Here is a 21,865-nt window from a genome sequence, read left to right on the forward strand (position 1 = left end):
GGCTCATAAATTAATCCACCATGCAGAGACTGTTTTGCCCGAGTCAGTCCTTTAAGGGATTTGAATGTCCAAGTAAACTGACAGAGGCAAGGTATCTTTGTAACACAAATGTGGTTTAATTTTAAAAACATAATCCACAATAGACAGCAGTTTCTTGTATCCTTTTTAATCACTGAGGCTTCTTACAGTGATGAATGTGCCCCAGAGCCTGGTTCCATAGCACTTCCGGTTCTTTGGTGAAGCCCACTTGCTTCCTCTTCCTCTCTTATACTCAACCTGTTAGGCACGACGTTCTAGCTCTTATGATTCTTAGTAACATCTGGCAGCCTGCTGAGTTATGCTGGCTTGGGGCTAATAGTGCACCTGAAGATCTTAACCCTTTATTGGGAAAGCGGAAGGACTAAAAGGATAGGTAATCTTGTAGCTACTTATGGATATGAACTTAGTTGCCAACATGCTAGAAGTCAGAATACAGATCACATGAGCACCCCGACCATACCATCACTTAGAAGAGGGAAGGGAGCTGTTCCTGTTGGCAACAGAGAAAAGGATTTGAAACAATGACGGAAGGCACCAGCTGGACATTAGGAAAAACTTCTTCATATTAAGAATAATTCAACATTGGAATCAGCTGCCTAGGCGTGTGGTGGGTTCCCCCTCATTGACAGTCTTCAAGGAGCCGCTGGATGAATACCTGTTGGGGATGCTTTATTTTTTTTTCTGCATTGGGCAGGGGGTTGGACTAGATGGCCTGTAAGACCCCTTCCAATTCTATGATAATCTTCCTTAGGGGTTCTTATGCATTGGCTCTACACATGCAAGAGCTGAACATTCTCTAAATTAAGCTGGAAAAGAAAGAACATTAGACAGCATCCAGAAGAGACCAACATAGTGTACTATTTATTGTGGCATGTCCAAATAACAACAACATTTGATTTATATACCGCCCTTCAGGGCAACTTAACACCCACTCAGAGTGGTTTACAAAGTATGTTATTATTATCCCCACAACAAAACACCCTGTGAGGTAGGTGGAGCTGAGAGAGCTAGAAGCTGTGACTGACCCAAGGTCACCCAGCTGGCTTCAAGTGGAGGAGTGAGGAATCAAACCCAGTTCTCCAGATTAGAGTCCTGCACTCTTAACCACTACACCAAACTGGCTCTACACCAATACAAGGTCCACGCCCCAGGTTCTGCCATGTGGCTTGAGGATATCTGAACTGCAGGATCTGAGCAATACAGGTGATACAGCCTACACAAAAGAACAATGTGTACATATGTAGTATCACCTTTCCCCCAGATACTACACTTCTGGCTTTTTTATTAAAGCGCTCTGTCTGAAGCGCAGGAAGGCCCTTTCAGGACAAGGTCTGTAGAGAGTTGGCAATTTTTGGTTGTAAAATTACCCTGGGCAGAGTGCTCATCCCCCTATTTATGCGAATTAATACAAACCTGTTACAGGTAAGCGACTCTGTTTTACTTAGTAAAGTGCAGCAACTGAGAACATAAACATACCTGACGTCTTGTAAGGCTAACAACAATCTAGTTTCATGAAGCATGTTGTATTTAAGTAAATCAAAATCTTTCAATCTGAAAATGGGCACAAAGCAAACAATGTGTTATATTACAAAGACAGAGCAGAACGCTTTTTTAAAAGATAGACATGGTACTATATATATTTGATTGTCTGCAATTTTGGGGGTGAATTACAAAAAGTTTTTTGCGAGGAAGCATTTTTCTACAGTAAATCTTTAGGACTGAACAATAATATATTACTGAAACAGATTACTGCTTGATCTATGGAAAATAGACTGAACACAAGTTAAGACTCTATTGCCTATTGATTCATGACATGAAATCCTGAGAAAGCCAATGCAAAAATCAGTCAGCGGTACAAAGAATCTGTTCCAAGAAGCAGATGCTAGTAACTTTCACAGACAAGCAGTTCTTAGTTTAAGAACCGTGAATATGAGTAACCAATAAAAACCATGGAATGTTTTGTACACTTTAACACAATATACAGAAAATAATTATAGTTTCTTTCTTATTGCCCACCATTTTTAAATTTCCTTTCAACAGTGAGTTACAATGTCAATGCTGCAGTACATTTATGCTTGTTTAACAAAGAATCAGAAATTAAATTTAAAATTAAATTTTTCAAGTTACTATACAAGAGAGCTTTTCTGCTCGATTTGACATTACAAGAAAAAGGGTAAAAAGTAGGATCCAGGAAATTTTTAGACCAGATGATGAAAAACTGGGAGGGGTAATTAACCTAAAAGACGGAGATAAATTAAACAAGATCTTTATCAACTGGAAAATCGGGCCTATTTTAACAAAATGAAATTGAATAAATGTAAGGTTTTGTATTTAAGCAGGGAAAACCCCAAATCTATGTCTAGAATTGGAGATATAATACCACTATAGGTATTACAGTGGATCACAGACTGTACATGTTAGTGGTGTGAAGTGACTGTAAAAAAGGCTCACTTACTTATTGGATATGTTAATAAAAGTAGTTTCTAAGTCAAATACTTTAACAAGAATATTGCCAAATGGAATGAGTTTAGATGAAGTAACAAAGATGATCAGGAGTTTAGAAATTAAATTGTATGGGAAAGATTGAAACAAGTTGCCATGCTGTTTAATTAAATAAGAAATATAGGATATGATAGCAGTCTTCAGATATCTGAGAAGCTGTCAGTGTAAAGATGGTAACTTGTTTTCTGTTGCTCCTGAAGGCAAGACAAGGAGTAATGGGTTTAGATTAAAAGAAAGCAAAGTTCATTTGGATATCGGGAATAACTTTTTAACAAGACCTTTTCAGTAGTGGAACAAATTGTATCAGAAGGGATTGGGTTCCTTTTCTTTTAATTTTTTAAAACAGAGCTGGACAGTCATTTGACAGAGATTCTGTAAACGTCCCCCTATGAAGAACATTCAAATACTGGAAAAGGTAGCGTGTACGGCAACAGTCTGACAGTATTCATACAGTACCTACCTTCAGTACTTATGCTAACTGGGCAGGCAGCCACTAACAGGCAGCAAAAGCCAACGTAAGCCAATGTAAAAATTCTTCTAAACTTCCCCAAATTAGTAAAAGAACAACAAAATAAAGAATATACCCAAAACACAGTTCTCAATGAACTTTTTTAATGGTCCGGTTATGTATGAGATTATACCATATCAGATCTGTGACACAATCTGACATAAAGTGGAGAATGAATGATGGAGGATACAATGAAACAAACAAACACCATGAGAAACACCCTCACTTCCTTTTACATAGGAAGGAAACTCCCTCCAAGGAGTTTATGGATATCCAGCTAAATGGTGAAATATCATTTTCCATTTTGCTTCCTAAAACAAATGTTCAAGAAAAAAGTTTATCTACAGTGACTGGCAGCTGAAGTTTCTGGATTTCTCTTCGAGCTTTTTTTTTTCAAACACATTCTGAAGCACTCAACAAGAACGTAGTAAAAAGGTATTGCAGATTTCAGGGTATAACCCAGTCATTCCTCAGATACTGCTTTTGTGCTTCCTAAGAACCTATTTTATTTTCCTAAATTAAAGGAGTTGCAGAGCCAGCATGTCACTGTCAGTGCTTTGGTGGGTGCTTTAAGCCCATGATTGTGAAAGTAGCCGCAGCAATTTTTTCATAGACTAGGAACATCAGGGCAGCCGTGAGGACAGTTTGCAGCAGCTTTGCTTCAAGCCCTTTATAGAGTCCTACTAATCCGAAGCGCCTATGAACAACAAAACAAAACAAGTCTCACACAATTGCAAATGCAAGTTTTGAGTCCAGTAGCATCTTAAAGACAGTCAAAATTTCCAGGGTATGAGCTTTCGTAAGTCAAAACTCCTGAAACACCACCTGAACCAACTGGAAATGTTTTCTTACTCTTCTTCTGCCCAACATTAACTTCAAGGATGTATCTGCTTCCTCCATTCCAATTAAGGGCATCCAGGATGTGCGCAGAGAATCAAAAAGAGGCTAAACCAAGCACCCGCCCACTAAAAGCTGACCCAACACACATCAAAAATATACTGCAATCACTGAATCAAACACTCGTACCTATCAGGTCCATGAGCCAGCGGCCTGTTATCTTTCTGGAAATACAGCACAGACAAACTGGGGGTTCTGCCTCCATTGTATGTCTTTAAGACCCAAGTGCCTTTTTTTTCCCAAAAGGAAGGACAAGACTATTTCTGGTGGAGCCTTTTTCTTTGCTGCTACTTCTCCCTCAAGTTCCCCCATGTATTCACTGCTATTCCCACCCAGACTCCAGATTCATGTTTGCAACAAGCTCAGGAATTAAATCCTCATTACAGAAAAGGACAAAGGGAAGGGGGCAAGGGGGAAAGCAACAAGCAAGATTATGTACCCTTCACTCATGGCTTTTCACATCACTTCTCACATAGCTTTTCTTATCACCCCCCCCCCATCCTCCACATAATCCTTACAACCACCACCTTCTAAAGGTGAGTTAGACTGAAAGATTGTGATGGGCCCAAAGTCAGCAGGTGGAATTCAAACCCAGTCATCCCAGATCCTAGTCTGACCTTCTCGCAACTACGCCATGCCAGCCCTGTCATACTTCACAAAGAAGTGATACCCAAGCTTCACAGACATACAATGGAAGCAGAACTAGGTTCTCCTTTATTTTGACAGGCCTTTGGAAGGAGGTAGGGAATGTTAGTAGTTCCCCTTTGTGACCCCCCTCCCCAACCCTGGCTACTCATAGTAGTTCTGAGTAAATTGAACTGATATGTATGCATTTTGATATTTTTTGTAACATTGGACTGTGCTAAGTCTTACTGCTTTGTTGTTGCAAGCTACCTTGGAGGCCCATTCGTGAAGAAAGATGGTGATCGAAATGAGATTGAATGAACAAATAGATAAATAAATAGCTGACAATAAGTGAGCTGTATTTATTCAACATTTTAAATGGAAAGAACTACAAAGGCTCCATAGAGAAAAATATTAAATGAAAGAGGCAACAGTTTACAGTTACAAATTTTAACTAATAAAAACCCTCTACATATGACATGCTTGATTTGCAGTGGATTTAACTAGGGATGCTGAACAGAAAAGAAACATTCAAACAGGTGGAAGACACTTGTTGCCACAAAATTTTACAAAATGCAAAACTTACTTTATTCTCTGCTGAAGAAGGTACAGAATATTTTTAAGACTGCCTAGTCTCTTGTTTTCTGGGTTTAGTCGGTGATGTCCAAACTATAAAGAAAGGTCCAGTTAGCAATTTCCCCTACAATATTCCGCTCCTCATTAGAAGAACCGGTGGAGTTTTGCAAGATCAAGCATTAGAGAGCAAAGCAGAACATTAACAATTTTACAATTCTGTATTTAGCTTATTTACACACACACCAGATCACTGTACTGAATTAAACAGAATGAAATCTCATATCTACACAGGCCCATTATTCAACTAGGACCTTTTACTCATTGGCTATTTACCCCTCATTTGGCCCTTTACAGTGTCAGATGTCTTGCAGGTATCTGCACAGCATTCAGCACCTTTGGCAGTCAGTTTGAGTGTATCCCAGGCTTTGTCTTTTGTTCCAGCGAGTTTTTTCTAACGCGATTCTATGATGGCTTTGACTTCAGTGCATACAGTTCCATTCGCCTTTCCATGACTCGCCCACTGTACAGTGCCCTGTACCCATCCTGCCCTCTCCTTTCCTCATTTTTGTCCCTCCCCTTTCAAATTGTTTTTTAGTTGTAAAAAGTTTTTTCAGCATATCTTACGTTGGGATGATAAGGTGACTTAAGCACCATATGATTTCCAATTTAAAAAAAAGGTTCCCAGTCAATCTAGTGAATCAGCACACAAAGTTAAAAATGCAGATAGGCGGAGAGGGAGGGAGGATGGGAGACTTGTGAAAGGACAACAACAGCAACGACAAAAGCAATGAAGGAAGCTCAATAGCCAAACAAAACTGTCCTTTCCAAGAGCGGAAAAGATCATGTGGACAAGTGATGTCAGATACTAATCTGACCCTGATGCAAAGGTGTGTATGAAACAAACGAAAATGGGCCAAATTAAAGAGCTCTCACTTCCAGAGAAATCAGGAGTAAAGACGGGAGTGCTGACAGGGTCTAACTTTCATACACCTGATTTTTCAGTGCTAATATGTTCATTGACATGTCCCTTGTACTCTCAAGAAAGAAGTTTTTTAAAAGGCCAAAACACTTACAAGGAAACCCAAATTATGCATTAAAATTCTGTAAACCACTAGGGCTTTGTTGAGTGCTGAAGAAAAGATATCCCAAAGCAAAAGAACAAGAGTCTGGCATGGCTTGTCTGCACCACCACCAAAGAAAACAAGTGTCAATCCCTGCAGGGACAAATCCCATCCAGGTGCTAAATGCAGTGGTAAGGCCTGGGAAACAGACAAAATTGCCTACAGAGTAGTAAGATCCACCATGGAGACTCTGCTATTGCTGTTGATCCAACTGATCTAGAGTCTTATATTAGGTTCTTCTGAAAAAAAAACCCTATTAATGGTCAGAAGTGTAAACCCATATTTAATGCACTGGATACAGGGTGTTCAGAAGAGAAGTTGTTTTAATTTTAATGATTCCTACTTTAATAAACTGCTTCCTAAAAACTTCTCCAGAGGGGCTTAGGCAGCTCTCCTACCACAGCAACAAATTAAGAAGCATCAGGTGGGATTAATTCTTTTCAGTTTAGATTGCAAAACACTGGCCAAAGGCAATTATACAAAGCAGCAATAAATAACAATAATGTGGTCGTCAATAAGTACTCACCCGCAAAATTGACTGTACTGTCTGCATAGGGTAAGTGAGCGTAGTGGCGATTGCTTTGGCTATTGCTCCAATGATAAATACATCTAGTGAGGAAAGCTGTAACAGTATGGATAGATACACGATTTCAGAAACAGATCTGGCAATACTTTTAATATGACCAAATGGAGTTAAACTTAACTTTCTCTGCAGGCTATTGCATCGTACCTGCAACTGCTTTTTCAGAATCTTCCGCTTAAGTCCTTCATAGAACATGAATTGTATGGCGGGATTGAACACCAACAGCAATGAGGGGAAAGTACCATTCCACAAAGCCAGGATTCCTTCATCCCTTATTATCTGATGAAAAGCGTCTGATGAGGAAGGTAGAGAGAGGCAACAGGAATCTTTAATACACATCTGGCTTGCAGAGGTTGCAATTAATTGCATGTTTTGTAGCTCACTTTCTCTCTGGCAGTCTATCATTGTCCACAGCACGTTTCCCACACTTGCTTTTCAATCTTATCAGGAAGCTTAGCAGAGTACATATTTTGTATTGCTAATCCCTTTACTGCCATAGCAAATCTTCCAGTGCTTCTATACCAGTGCTACAAACATGCAGGATGTGTTGATTTTAAAACAAAGTCATTTAAAAATCATCAGTTTAAGTCCAGTTTCCATGCACACTTTAGATATTAAATCGGCTTACATAAGCACTCAGTCCTCCTGATTTATATCTAATTTCACCTATTTCTATACCTTACTATGTATGGATGTGAAGGTTGGACAGTGAAGAAAGCTGACAGGAAGAAAAATGGATTCATTTGAAATGTGGTGCTGGAAGAGAGTTTAGCAGATACCATGGATAGCCAAAAAGACAAATAAGTGGGTTGTAGATCAAATCAAGCCTAAATTCTCCCTAGAAGCTAAAATGACACAACTATACTTTGGTCACATCATGAGAAGACAAGATTCTCTGGAAAAGTCAATAATGCTAGGAAAAGTTGAAGGCAGTAGGATGAGAGGAAAACTCAAAATGAGATGGCTTGACTCAATAAAGGAAGCCATGTCTTCCAATTTGCAAGATCTGATCAAGGCTGTTAACGATAGGACATTTTGGAGGGCTTTCATTCATAGGGTTGCCATAAGTCAGAAGTGACTTGACAGCACATACCACAAGCTGCATGGCTCACATGGAGGGGAACCAATGCCTCCCATCCGCACCCACTGGGCCAGCCATTAGCTGAACAGTCCCCCTGCTGGCAACCCTGCTGCTCCCCTCATCACCCACCTGGCTCACCCACCCACTCACCAGCTCCTGCAAGCCAGCATTGGTAGCACCTTCCTTGCCCGTTGCCTGCCTGCCCACATTGCTGCCACTCTGTGGCATACATGGCGGGCAGTGGGAGGTGATGGCAGTGACCATTCCCATCCATCCACTCATCTGTCTATTTCCTCACTGCTTGGCAAGGAGGGAGGCAGTGGTGGCAGCTCCTGGTTTCCCTCCACTACCTGGTCATTGTGCTGCTGGCTCAGCGGTGGGGAGGGGGCAGCAGCGGCTCATGCTCCCCTACCCACTCACCTGCTTGCTGCCTGAAGTGGTGGTGGTGGCAGCAGCTCCTGTTCCTTCCCGTTTGCACCACTCCCACCTGGAGGTGACTTCTGCCCCACTCCCACCATCAGCCTCCAGAGTGGTTGACTGCCCCAGGGCAAGCAGGCTCCTCTTCCCTTCAACAAAGATTCCTCTTTTTTGGGGAGTGGTGGTGTGTTAAAATCTACTTCCGTTTAAAAAACCTGTTCAGGTTTTTTTGCAAAATGGGGGTGAAGTCCCTCAACTTGGTTGAAAAATCTTTCACTCTACATGGCCCCAATCTGCAGATGTTAAGTATCTGCAGATGGGGCCAGGTTAACTATTAGACACTAGATTAGATACTACTCAATAGTAGTAGTAGAATCTACACAACAGTAGATACTGCTACTATTAGATACTACTCAACACCAACACTGGACTACCCATCGGTAATCTAAGCCACAGGCTACCGAATTGGAGATTCAAATCCACAGACTAGCTCCTGCAGCACACTTTGATGCCATACCAGAGCTAGCATGCTGTAATGGCCAGAGTGATGGATTAGCAATCTAGGCAACCCAGGTTTGATTCCCCACTCTGCCATGAAAGCTTGCAGGGTGACCTTGGGCCAGTTACATACTCTCAGTTTAACCTACCTCACGGGGTTGTTGTGAGAACAAAATGGAAAAGAGGAGAATCACATGGCAGCAAAGTCTTCTGCCACTTACAGTAGCCAAACAACAGTGGCTAAGCAAGGTAATAAATGGCTACAAATCGGATATGTCTTCTAAGACGATGCCAGCTATAAAACATGGGTGTTTGCCATCTAAAAAAAAAAAATCCTCAAACTGAAGAGGTTTTTATTCCCCCTTTAGAATTATTTTTTTCTTCTCATGGGCAAACGTATGTAGATCAAATTCTTCAATCAACTAAAACTTACATAATCCAGCAATATTTCTTTAGAGTGACAGGTCTGAAGACTCATCAGTTTAGGGGGGGAAAGATAACAGAAGGGGACATGACAGAGGTTTATAAAATTATTCATGGGGTGTAAGTGTACAGAAAGAACTTTTTCTCCCTATTCCATAATAATAGATCTCAGGGACACCCAATGAAATTGAATGGGAAATAGATTCAGGGCAGACAAAAGGGAGTACTTTATGCTTAATGAGTAATTAAGTTGTCATTGGATGCAGTGTTGGCCAACAGAAGAGATGGCTTTAAAGGGGATCAGACACATTCAAGGTTACTAGCCATGACGATTTAAGGGGGCTTTCAGGAGCAGTAAAACTCTGAATACTACTGAGAAGAAGCAACAACAAGGGAAGTCACTGGCTTCTGTGACCTGTTTAATGGCCTTCAAGAGCAACTGTTTTGCCACTAAGTGAAACAAGATGCTGAATGAGGTGGACCACTGATCTGGTGTAAGTGCCAGGGCTCTTCTTATTCATATGGTGCTTTGGGGAAAAAAATAAGAAGGCAGAAAAGCTACCTGAAGCTTTGGAGAATCAGAAATATCAATGGCTGAGCAGGAGTTAAATTTGGTTAAATTCTGGTTACAAAGCTAGGCTCATCCTATAGCTGAAAGATGCTCTGAGCCATCTCTTTACATTATGTATATAACTAGTTCACAGTGTTAAGAAGAGTAGTATCTATACACATGCTTGTGCAGAAATTAGTAAGAGCAAATGCCCACTACATACAAGAGCCATCAACCAGTGCCAACATGAAACAAAGAGGAATGGCAGCAGCAACTTCTTACCTACAATGCCCTTGTAATTAGTTGGTAAAATGTCTTCATTTCTGAATTTTGCCCCCTGGAGTTTCAGGCGGGTGTTCACTACCCAGAGTGGAGTAGTCAACAATACGTTCACTATACCTACAGCAAGACAAACAAAAGGGAGAAGAAAGAAGGGCTTAACAATTTTTAAAACACAGAATCAATCTTTTCTTTAAGTTTCAATGCAAAAATACTATAGTAATATACAGAAAAGCCCATTCTTAAAAAGAGAGAGACAGACGGAAACAAGGAAGATCTGTAAAACAGAGATACAATAGCAGAGAGACAAACAATCTGCCTTTCACTAATTCTTCACCACAGAAAGAGCTGGCAGGGCACCAGATAATGTACACACGCTGCCGAGCCAAACAGGAAAAGCAAGTTTGCTTCTCATAGCAGAGACAAGCCTTAGCACTCACAAATATTTTCTCTGGGTTTTATGCAAACTTTCCACTTTATGTCCTGGGTTGTGTAAGTACAGATGACAATCAGAAAGCATTAAATTATGATGAAAACAAATGCTTCTAGAGGGTGTATCATGTTTAGACTTAGCCTACCTATTACCAGAAGAGAAGCTAACAGTAACGTAGAGTAATGGAGTGGCATATGTAAAAGATCTCATGGAATGCAACACAGAGGAAACTGACTGGTCTTTGCAGGAAACACTGAGAAAAATCACATATAAAAAAAGCTAACAGGGGTTATAGTTCAGGAACTGTTCAATTTTCCAGACATGTGAAATGCAGGTTGCTTCAGGAAAATTAAGGAGACAACATCATATATTCAACATCACACATAATATATTGTTAATTTCTTAGACCTTCCTTCCTCCTATACTCAAAACCAGAAGTTTCTCATGCATGAAAAATCAGAGGTTTTCAGTACCATTAACACTGAACATGAATCCATCCACTAAGACATGAACTGGGGGATCCTATGCTGCCATTGTGCAAATATAGGACCTTCCACCAGCAGAAGTCTCTCTGCTGGTGCGAAACGGGGAGGAACAACTCTAAGAGTCGACACAAAGAGCATATATTTTTTTAAAAAACATAGATTCAATGACTTAAACTAAGTAATTAGATTAAGGGGGAAGGGGGGATGAAATGAATTAAATGTTCTACTAATGAAAGCTACAGAATATGACAAAGGCTCCAAAGAATAAAGATGAAGAGTTAAGTGAGTCGGCATAGCTTGAAGCTCCTTCATGTGATCCAGTTATCTTGTGGTGGGAGAAAGAATACATGAGGAAGCACTGAAGAAAATAACCCTGAAAACAATGTGTAAACAGAAAATGAAGCAAGTCTCCATTTCTAGGGGAATGTTCACATACAAAGCAGTCAGACTGCTTGACTTTTAGTACGCTTGCACTCCAAGGCATCATAATCGGTAGCATTCCATTACCTGCAACCACCCCAAGAGTCAAATCTTTTCCTGTGGTAGAATGATGGCCTTTGACCCACACCGTTTTTAGACTGTTAAATGTATAGAAATAGACAAAGTTGGAACAACAAAGGCTGGAGATGACAGGGAACCACCCTCGATATGGAGCCAGGCTAAGGAACAAAAACACAAGAGCAAAAGTAAAGGTCACATGATCGCCATTAGCAAGAAATAAAGCCGCAGCCAGCAGCCTGATCCAAAATCCAGCAATCACAACAACCCCTGTGTGCAAAAAGGGATTTTTGTCCATGAAAGGCAAATGGACTGACTAAAGCTTGATTTTCAAAAAGTACAACCATGAACCCTAAATAGCTCATATCATTAATGCAGCTATCCTTGGTGCGCACATTTGGGATTAAGGCCCAATTTAAAAGCGATGCCGATGAAGCAAAGTAACTCACTCCAAGATACTGCACTTGTATAGCATCTTAGTAAAACTGGATTGCTACCCATGCAAAGCAGCTACATGTACTCAGTTAGCATGCCAATGTAACATCCAAAGTCCTGTGGCTGAGTCCTTTTGCTTCCCAGCAACATACTGAAATCGGCCCTTCACCCTGTTTGACTCAGTGGTACTTACTTCCAAGCAAATATGCACAGATTAGAATTGCCCAGGACTAAAGATGCTTTAAAGGCATCCACTGCATATGAAAAAACACAGTAAAAATGGTATCTAAAGTGGGAGTGGTTGACTGCATCAGTGCTTAACCATCAGAAATTATTTAACATGAAGCAGAGCGCTTAGAGCCAGTTCACACAGAAGGCCTACAAAAGCATCTCCTTATGGCTAGAAATGTGCAGCTGTTGGTGTCAGCCCTCCTTGCAACCCTCTGCCTTCCTAGGGATACCTTCTTGAAGCACCAGAAATGAAGAAGGAAGTCAGCGTTTCACTGTGTTTTCTTCCTATGTAACACAGTGTTTCACTTCTACTATGGAGTGTGGAATTTTTCTTATTCTGTTTTGTATGGAAGAGGAGAGGGGTTTAGATTACAAAACAATGAACTTTAGTATGAGGTTTTGATCCCAGCAAAAATAGTAGGTAAATGAAGACTCTACTTCGTCAAGTAGACAGACACACTCCATGACGAACATCAGTGAAGATTCAGATTCTGCACTTACAGGCCTTCTTCTTTTATTATCTCCAGCAAAACCGTGTGTGTTGTCTTGGATTTGCGTTTTTCATCAACTGGAAGAGAAGACAAATGTTTAACTCTTGAAGAAACAGAACAGTTTTCTCTCTCATTCCTCTTTTATTCAAACTGCAAGTTTGAACATGATGGAGAAGCCAGTAGAACAGGAAAAGGCAATGCCTTGTTTATCCCATATCCAGGCTTATGAAATAGAACCTTTCCTTTCCTTTCCTGGGGAGATGTGCAAACAGATCACAAACCAGGAAATGGACTCTCACATAAAAGTTGTATTTTAGACAACATGAAAAATCTCTCCTGCCACTGAATTCAGCAAAGAGTGAAGCCTTCCTCTAGCCTAATGTGCCTTCTTCCAATTGAAGAGGCTCTTCCGGCAGCAGAAGAGCCTCCTAAGTAGGAGGAAGGCTTCAAGCTTTGCTGAGTGGAGTGGTAGGCCAGTGAACCTGGCAACATTGCAGAACACCTTTATTTCTCAAGGTGCCTTCGTTTTTGAAACTACTCTTCCAGGCTCATGTGATATACATACAGATTGAAGCCTACGCTTTTAAAAAAGGCTGGCTGTCATCTAGGAGCAGCATCTTTTTCAGATGTAAGTTTCACATAAAATGTGTATTATTAATTTATTCAATCTGTATTATATAATGTTTTCAGGCACTTGTCAGATTCTGGTCCACTCAAGATCACAGCAGGCTCATGTTTTTCTCTATTGGGTGGTTCAAAACAGATCTGCTACTGTAGAAACAACATGTGGCTGTCAAAGGCTAGAAAAGTTTCAAGTTCCTAGGTGCTCAGGAATTTCCAGACCCTGAAAATATCAATCCAGAGGCAGCAGTCCCTCTTCCAAAGCTTGACATATAGCACTGAGGGGGCACACTGTGGCCAATGATACACCTGAGAGATTTTATCCTCATGCTGACAGTTCCTCACTGTTGAAGGAATGTCACAGTGTCCTCACTTGAAGAACCATCTTCATTTATTAAAAACTGCTGATTTAGGAACTTGATCTGGGGAAAGTTGGGTTCAAAACTCTGCTCAACAATGAAGCTACTGTGAGTTTTTAGAGACATCACTAGCTTTCAGCCTAACACAGAAGCCAGTATAGTGTAGTAGACATGGTGTCAGGTTAAGATTGGAGAAGACCAGGGGTTACATCTACACTCAGTCACGAAACTCAATAGTTGACCCAGTATCAACCACTTAGTTTACCTACCTCTCAGGGTTGCTATGAGGATAAAATGGGGAAGGGATAAGTATGAACCTGAACTCCTTGAAGGAAGGGTGAAATCAAAATGTGATAAGACGAAGGCCTACTTTACACTTGCAGCATATTAAGATGCAGACTCCTGAGATACGATAATAGGATAGACTACACTCATTCCAGTCAATTAGTCCCAATGGTGATGGGAACAGAAAATTCCTTGAAGGGTAGCTAGTGGGCAGCAGCAATAGTGGACAGTGACACAGAGAAGATCGTTCACAGACAACAGCTGTGATACTTCAGCTAACCCTGGTTAATACTGAGCATAAGAAGGCAATAGCAATACCACTTCTGATCATTTCATACTTTGAAAACCCTATGATGAGAAAACCTGCAGGGAGGGGCTCAATTCTTTAAACAGTTCTCTACAAAAAATAAACTTCCTGCTATCTGCCTTCCGATGCTAGCTTTTTACTTGCAGGATATTTTGTACACAGGGAGTTAAAAAAATGGTACCTCTACCTCCAGCCTGAAGTGGCACAGTTCATTGTGCCATCTCATTCTGCTGTATATGTAAATCAGGCCTAGCTTCATGCAGGGTTATTGCAAGGATAAAACAAGTTAATGCCCGGAGTGCCTCAAAGTAATGGCAAGATGAAATAAATGAGACAGATTCTGTGTAAATTTTTCACTAAGAGAAGGAAGAATGATTTTCACCAATTCTACCCTATCCTCACTGGTAAAGCGTTTTAGAGTGTATTTGAGGCTACAGGGGGAAGAAGAAGATGAAGATCAATTCAGCTGAGAGAAAGCCCTTCCATCAGCAGAAAAGATCCACATAGTTCAAACCGGTAATAAAGAGAAAATCTGACGGTAAGTCCTCAAAGGATAAATGTAACAACTATATGATCCTTTCCAATCTGGCATCTGGTTTGTCTACAGCACAGAGATGGTATTGGTTGCCCTGGTAGACAATCTCTGTTTAAATAGGGACAAGAGCTGTGCCTTCCCTTCTGCTGATATCAGATCTTTCAACAGACTTCATCACAGTCAACCACTCAATGCTAGTAAAATGTTTAAAGCAGGTTCTTGGACTATGAGGAAGTGTACTAGTTTAAATCTTTTCTTGTTGACCAGAGGCTTGTAGTTGAGGAGTCTGAATCAGAAAATGGGGTCATTCCTGAGAAGAGCTGCAGGGTTCTATATTATGTCCAATGTTTTTAAATGTCTATGTGAAAAATTTGGGGGTGATTGTCTATAGCTTTGGAGTCGAGTATCATGAATATGCTGATGGCACCAAACTATGCACTGCTTTGTCTATGCAACCGAAGGCTGACATCTCTGCACTAAACCAGTGTCTGTCAACCAGAGTGAAGTGGCAGGGGGAGAATAAGGTGACATTGAATCCAAACAAGATGAAGGGAATTCTGGTCAGTAAAGCCAAGGTTTTGAACAAACAAAACATAAGAAATTTGACATGATATAATAAACAGTAACAGCCCCGAGGCATCTCTTTGAACCATTTCCTTACAGTACAGCACTATTACCTGTGTAAGGAAGTTCTTCTGAATAATTTGGTTTTGCACAATTTGTGGAAAGCCAGGAAACTGGGAGCTTTTCTGACTGCTTCAGGCATGCTGTTCCGTAAGGTGGGGGCCACCAAAGAGAATGTGCATGAATGAGCATCTGCTGATTTTCCCCACTTGCAGGGTTGTATCTGTAGAAGGCCCTGCTCAGATGAGCATTGACAATCTATTTGTTTTTGTATCCAACTCAAGGTGCTGGTCTTCACTGCACATTTATCTTCAGAATCACCTCTCCAAATACACTTCTTGGCAGTAGCTTCACACAATACATCAAGTCCTACTTACAGTGCCATTATGCAAAAAGATTAAATTCCCTGTGTGGTAGAATAGTCTTCCTGTGCTAGTCAGCAAGCCTCCATTTAATTACCATTCCCTTGGCAGTTCAAGACCAAATTATTTACACAGATTTTCCAGTAAACAAAGATTTCCTAGTCGTTTGAAGTTGTTTTGACTTGTATTATATGCAGATTTTATTTGTTTTATTCTGGAGTATTTTAAAATGGCACTGTAAGGCACTGTGACAGACTGCATGCTTTTTAAAAAACCTGTAAAACCGTTAAGAGTTCATTCTTCATAGACGGAGAGCTTTGAGTGACAGCCTACTCGAAGGAATCTGATTGGGTAGCATGAACTGGAAAGAGGAGGGTCTGTTTTCAGTCCTAGCTAAGAGGGATAGAGTGTAAAGACTGGGAGATGGAGTCCTAAGGGACAGCAGTTTTAACACCAAGAAGAGAACCAGGAAAAGGTTGACAAGGAAGTTTGGGAAGTAGGTGCAGACTCCCATTCAGGCCAAAGGAAAGGGATAGATCTTCTAAGGAGAGGAGACTTTCCCTACCTAGTTAAACAGGGAGGTAGTTATGGAGATTGGAGAGATCCCTGGTCAGGTGTGGTTGGAAACTCCCTGTAAAGACCACCAGATTCAGTTAACAACTGAAGCAAAGCACTGGTGTTTGGAGAGAGGGAGATTGGGGTGCCAGAAAGTGGGTACAAACATTCATTAACTCTACAAAAGAAAGAGGATACTAAAAGAAAACATACTAGAGTGTTTGGGAAAAATTAAGGGAACAAAAGCCTCAAAAACACAAGCATTTAAGTATCTGCGAAGAGCCTAAGAACTAAAGTCTGTGCATGTACAGATTTTATCTCATATATATGTTGAATTGCCTCAGAAATTTTCAACCCCTGATTTCACCTGATCCTTCCCTTCTAAAATAAATAAACTATTAAGTTATTTTTGAATTTTAAAAACACCTCTGGTGCCGTATCTGCTGTTTAAGGACAAAAGAATGTCATAGGCACCTTATGTCGTTTTTAGAAGAAAGGTGGGCTAAAAAGGTCTTAAATTAATGTACATGCTTACCTTGAAGCCTTAGTCTAGCTGTATCCAGAGGAAAAAATACAGTCATTGCTGTCATACTACCCTAAGGAGGTAAACACAGGTAGTTAACTTCATTGATAGCACTATCCTAAACAAATCCCTTTCTAAACCCGTGGACATCAGCAACAACCGGAGTTGGGCAACAGAAAGCAGCAAGACCAGAACAGCAGCCCTATTGTCATGTGCTTTTCATAGATCACCCCTTTAGAACAAAAGCTGCAGTTGCTGCTTGTATAGTATAAGGATTTACCATTAACCATATTAACAATTATAGAAGGTAACACTACACATTAAAAAAAATGAAAATGATGTATCATTGATTCCTGCTTTCATCTTTTTCCTATCCTTGAGTATGAACACTTTGATTGGGATACTGTATCATCTCTGGGCAGCATGTAACATTTTAGCAACAAAAATGTACTAAGTACTAAGAGTATCCTTAATGGTGATCAAGGAACTATGCTAGTAAAAATATGACCTCTTAAACTATCAGCCCTCTTACACGTTTGATGGCACTCCCAAATTGCTACTATTTATAAATCAGGAACTTTCCAAGCTGGAAAGGAACCCAGGGCATAACTGTCTGCAAAACAATGCCAACATGCAATTAACATTTACTTTAGCATCAACCAGACAAAGGCAGATGATACCAGACCAGTGTATAAACCTTAAAAAGTATATAAAGAGCCTAATTTCTTGACTGATTACTTGGACTTTTCACTCATACAGCTTGAAATTGATTTGGGAGGGGGAGAGTATTGCAAAGGTTGAGAAGATTTTAAAAGATGGTTTTGCAAGCTTGCTATCAATAGACAAACACAAGAAATCTAGTACAGTCCCTCTCTGAGCCTTCTTGAACAAAAGCTTGAATAATTTATGAGCGGAATGCATAGGAGAACTGGTGGATGATGGAGCCAGGTGACGGATTTCACTGGTACATCAGTCTTGGATTTCTCTAATCCAGGAGCCCCCAAACCTAATGCCTGTGGGCACTAGCTGACACCTTTCCTGGTGCCCGAGTGTTTTTAGAAAGTGGGTGGGGGCCAGGTGGGGTTCCTACCCAGCAGGGCTTCAGATTGGCCACTGGAAATCTGTCTGGCTGTGCAGATTTAAATGATTTCCTTTTGGCGGCAGCAGCCACCACATTGTTGGTTATTTTCTCTCTCGCCCATCTTTCCCAGCATATTTTTAAAAGTTACTTCTCTTGTACTTGGGCTCCCTTTGTGTGTGTGCAGGGGGGCGGGGATAGCTCTGCTTCCCGTGGTGGCCATTCATGGTTGGTTCCGCCTCCCAGTGTTGGAATTCCAAAGGTGCCCACAGGCTCAAAAATGTCGGGGCCACCTGCTCTAGCTGTTACCCTTGATGAATAACTCAGAAGTTCAAAACAGCCATGACATTACTTGAGAAAGGCTGCAAAACCCATTTTTTAGATGTTCAGAAGCTCTGTATGAAATAGGATGAATACTCAACTGTTCAAAACTTGGGTATGGATTAATCACTGTTTTGAACAATGTTCTGACATTGGTACTTGCAATTATGTTGACATTTTTGAACTTTTAACTGGTCATTATCTTCATTTTTTATGTAGCGTAATTTTGTAACATGGCCACAGGCAAAAACCGGGGGGGGGGGGGGGGACACATACAACTAGGTCAAAACAAGGTATCGGAATAAATTGAGACTTTCCAACAAGATGTGATTCAAAGGACAGAGTACAGGCCCTGCTTCAAATCCCAAATAGACAAACATATCTGAATGGTGCTAGACAAATCATACTCCAAGCTTTAATTTTCCATAGAGCTCAACAATTAGTAGCCCTGACAAACTTCGTGGCTGCCAATGTGTCCTTCCCCCACCACAGGAGAAGGGTGTGTATGTCTTGTCTCTGATGCTGAGCTGAGTGTAGGAGACAGTCAAAGCAGCAAGGAATCTCTGCTTTCAAATGGCTCTCAAGCCCACCATGAGGTTTAGATAATGCCTACGCCTTTCTCCTTAGTCCAAGGCTGAGGAGAACGCTCATTCCTGACCTTGTGCTGGGTGTTAGAGGCACTCAGAAACAGCAACATTTTTCACCGTTTCAGAATGCCTCAGAAGCACAGAGCAAATTCAGAAGCAAGCCTCTGCTTGTTCCTCGCTAACTCACAACTCGAGAGCACATTTGGCAAACTCCTGATTCCCCAATATAATATTACTCTGTAAGAGTAATACTGATCTGCTTCCCTGGAAGGATGACTTTGTTGCAAGAATGAACTTAAAAGCAAGCAGTGGTTCAAGGTAGAATGTAGATGACTTCTTGTACAGCACTCTCTTTCTGAGGCTAACCAGAAACACTGGTAGTGGATGCGTGTTTCTTAAGTGCCCAGCCAGTCACATATAAAGTGAGGTACAGGTATTATTTAACAGTAAACATTCATGAAGGGGATTCAGAACCTCCTCCTGTTCTCATGCCTTAGCTCACCTAAGTACAGAGCCCCAGAGAAGTCTCTCTGATACTTTTAAGTGAACTGTGGATGGGAAAATGTGGCTGGAGCAACCAACTGCAAGAAGGTAAGGCACAGAAAGGATTCAACGCTGCTCATTAATATGGACAAAATCCTGCATGAGCCCACGAACTACACAATCTAATTTCCAGCAAAGAATCGGGCTTGGGTCTCTCCCCTAGTATCCTGTGAACCAGTTTAAACACACACAAAGAGGAATGCACTTGTAGCCCTCATGGTTATGAAGATTATATAATGTAAATTTTAAAAATTCACATAGTCAGTGCTGAATGCTCGCATATTTTAGAAGAGAATTTCTAAAGAATCAAAACAATAGCAAAAAGAACATGGGATTTCTATATCCATATTATGGACCTGCAACAAGCTGGTTGCTATGGATCAAAATTAATAAAAACAACCTACTATGGATCCACAGGTCAATTTAGGGAATATGAAGAACAGAAATTACAATAATGGTAGCTAAAGCTAAGAGTCGAGGAATCACATGATGCGTGAACCAGAGTAAAGCCAATAAAGCATTAGAGAAAAATATATGTAGGGGACACTCTTGAACCAGGCTGGAAAGTGTATGCATGGAACAGGCTCTTGCAGAGTAAGGTTCAAATGCACAAACAGTAAATCCCATTCCACCGCAACTGAGTCTTCCCATGAAGGAATGAGAGTAGTAATGCCCAAGGTTTGACAGCAGATTTAGAGAGCATCCCTAAGCAGATCTATTCAGATCTATTCAATGGGCTTATTGCCAGGAAAGTGCACTGATCAGATGATTTTCAACAGATAGACCTGGAAGATAGATGGAAGAGTGGCTTGCCCTCCTTTAGAATGCAGATGTAGGATAACAGCTTGGAATGTTCCTTCACATTTAAAACTCAACACAATCAGAAAAGTAGCACATATTAAACTCTTAGAAAACTAGCACAGAAGCGGCTGGGCGTGTGTGTTGAATTCTGCCTCTTCTCTTTGCACGTGCTGGTTTTCAGTTTGTAAGGAGCTAAGACCACAGTATGATCTTCTATGCGTTTGTATCACCAGTTCGAAGCTGTGCGGAACATTCTACACCTTTGATCTCTCCCAGTTCATTCTCCTGTACACCTGAACCAGGCCATGCGCGCCACGGCAAATTATTAGTTCAGCCGACTTCTTTGGGAGTTTGGATGAAAGCGCGCGGGGGGGCGGGGGGGCTGAAAACAAAACAGGAAGAAAACCCTCATTTTGTACGACGCGTAAGACTCTTAAGCAAGAAGCGACTTCGGTCGGAACCAGAAACGCCCCCCGCTCCGCCGCCTTCTCGGAAGCCGGAACGCTCCCCGCCCCGCTCCTATCTACTCACCACAGCCCCGGCCATAGCATGGACCAAACTCTCGTAGGAGAGCACCCCGGCCATAGCTGCCCCTCTGGCGGGCTCCGTCCGCCGCAAACTTCCTCGGCTGCATGGAAGGAATGAGGAGGGAGCAGAGAGACTAAAGCAAGGGCCGCCCCGCCCGTGACACGGCAGCGTCGCCCGACTTTAGCGTCCGCCGTTTCTTCCGTCTCAGCCAATCACACGCCGCCCCAGCGGCAAAGCCAGCTTTCCGTCAGAAGCCCGAGTTGAAAGTCGCCCGCCCTTTTTAATAGCAGCGACGACGCTTGGAACATACCGCATACTAAGACGATACCTCGTCGACGCCTAGATTCTTGGATAAAATCCAAGTCAACGAGGGACCAGAAATTACAGCCCAAACATCTGGTGGACTGTGGAATAAAAGAAACGATGAAGTTCCCGTCTCTCACTGCGGCCAGAGAAGCGCGGTTTAAAGTAAACAAATAGAAGAGCAAGATTAAATCACTAGGGATTTCAGCGGCCACAAATTTAGCACCTAAAAGCTAAACCCTCACTAGAGATTTTAATAGCCACAGATTTGCGGGATTTCTCTCATAAAGTTGCCTAGGATGGAAGTCTTTAGCGTTTGAGATTTATAAATTACCTTAGATACGCAGTAGACACACCATGAGAACGGCTATGGTTTGGCAATACAGCATGTGCTTAATATGCAGATGGTCCCAGACGCAATCCTGGCACCTTCAGTTAAAATGACCAGATAATGGGTGATGTGGAAGATCTTTGCTTGAGACGGGGAGAGCTGCTGCAAGTCTAAGTAAACAATACTTTAACCTTGATGGACCAATGGTCTGATTTAGTAGAAGGCAGCTTCATGGTTCTTCTTAACGGTTTACCTTGGGACCTTCAAACTGAATGCCTGCAGTATCTCACTCATAATGTAACTTGATAGACTGGAGATCCAGTGATAAGCTACCCAAGCTCCACTGTTCACACTGCATCACTTGCAGTATTTACTGATCTCGTCTTGATCCTGGTGCAAATATACCCACATATTGACCAAAGGAAATAGTAATGATATAGACTACAATGGCTCTCATCTCTTCTGTGAAAAGGCAGGTGCAATTCCAATAAAAATGAGGGTTGGTGTTTCTCCAAAATGTGCCACTTTGAC

The 21,865-nt window shown here is 41.4% G+C and overlaps 1 protein-coding gene across 2 annotated transcripts; it reads right to left on the bottom strand.

The window, feature by feature from the left end:
* Window positions 1-874: 874 nt before the first annotated feature.
* On the bottom strand, window positions 875-20,847 carry SLC25A17 (solute carrier family 25 member 17). Of its 2 annotated transcripts, none has more exons than XM_054988562.1 (9): window positions 20,704-20,847; window positions 16,855-16,915; window positions 12,682-12,748; window positions 11,524-11,675; window positions 10,102-10,218; window positions 6,998-7,143; window positions 6,794-6,889; window positions 5,157-5,239; window positions 875-3,746 (listed from the first exon to the last, which is right to left on the bottom strand). In XM_054988562.1, exons 1-9 carry the CDS (start codon window positions 20,755-20,757, stop codon window positions 3,599-3,601), a joined length of 924 nt encoding a protein of 307 aa, XP_054844537.1. In that variant the 5' UTR covers window positions 20,758-20,847; the 3' UTR covers window positions 875-3,598. The 2 variants fall into 2 exon arrangements, with proteins under 2 accessions (XP_054844537.1, XP_054844538.1); XM_054988563.1 differs by lacking the exon at window positions 20,704-20,847 and adding an exon at window positions 20,157-20,282.
* Between the last annotated feature and the right edge of the window lie 1,018 nt (window positions 20,848-21,865).

The sequence above is a fragment of the Eublepharis macularius genome, chromosome 9 (assembly GCF_028583425.1).
Source record: "Eublepharis macularius isolate TG4126 chromosome 9, MPM_Emac_v1.0, whole genome shotgun sequence".
NCBI classification, from domain to species: domain Eukaryota; kingdom Metazoa; phylum Chordata; class Lepidosauria; order Squamata; family Eublepharidae; genus Eublepharis; species Eublepharis macularius.

What these genes read in the sequence shown, in the direction of transcription:
- SLC25A17 (XM_054988562.1), bottom strand. Translation starts at nt 20,757, where the DNA reads ATGGCCGGGGTGCTCTCCTACGAGAGTTTGGTCCATGCTATGGCCGGG. An exon ending in GACTCTTGGGGTGGTTGCAG is followed by an intron (nt 10,219 to 11,523) that starts GTAATGGAATGC and finishes GTCTTGCTGTAG; the next exon opens with GTATAGTGAACGTATTGTTG. An exon ending in CAGTACAGTCAATTTTGCGG is followed by an intron (nt 5,240 to 6,793) that starts GTGAGTACTTAT and finishes CTTTCTTTATAG; the next exon opens with TTTGGACATCACCGACTAAA.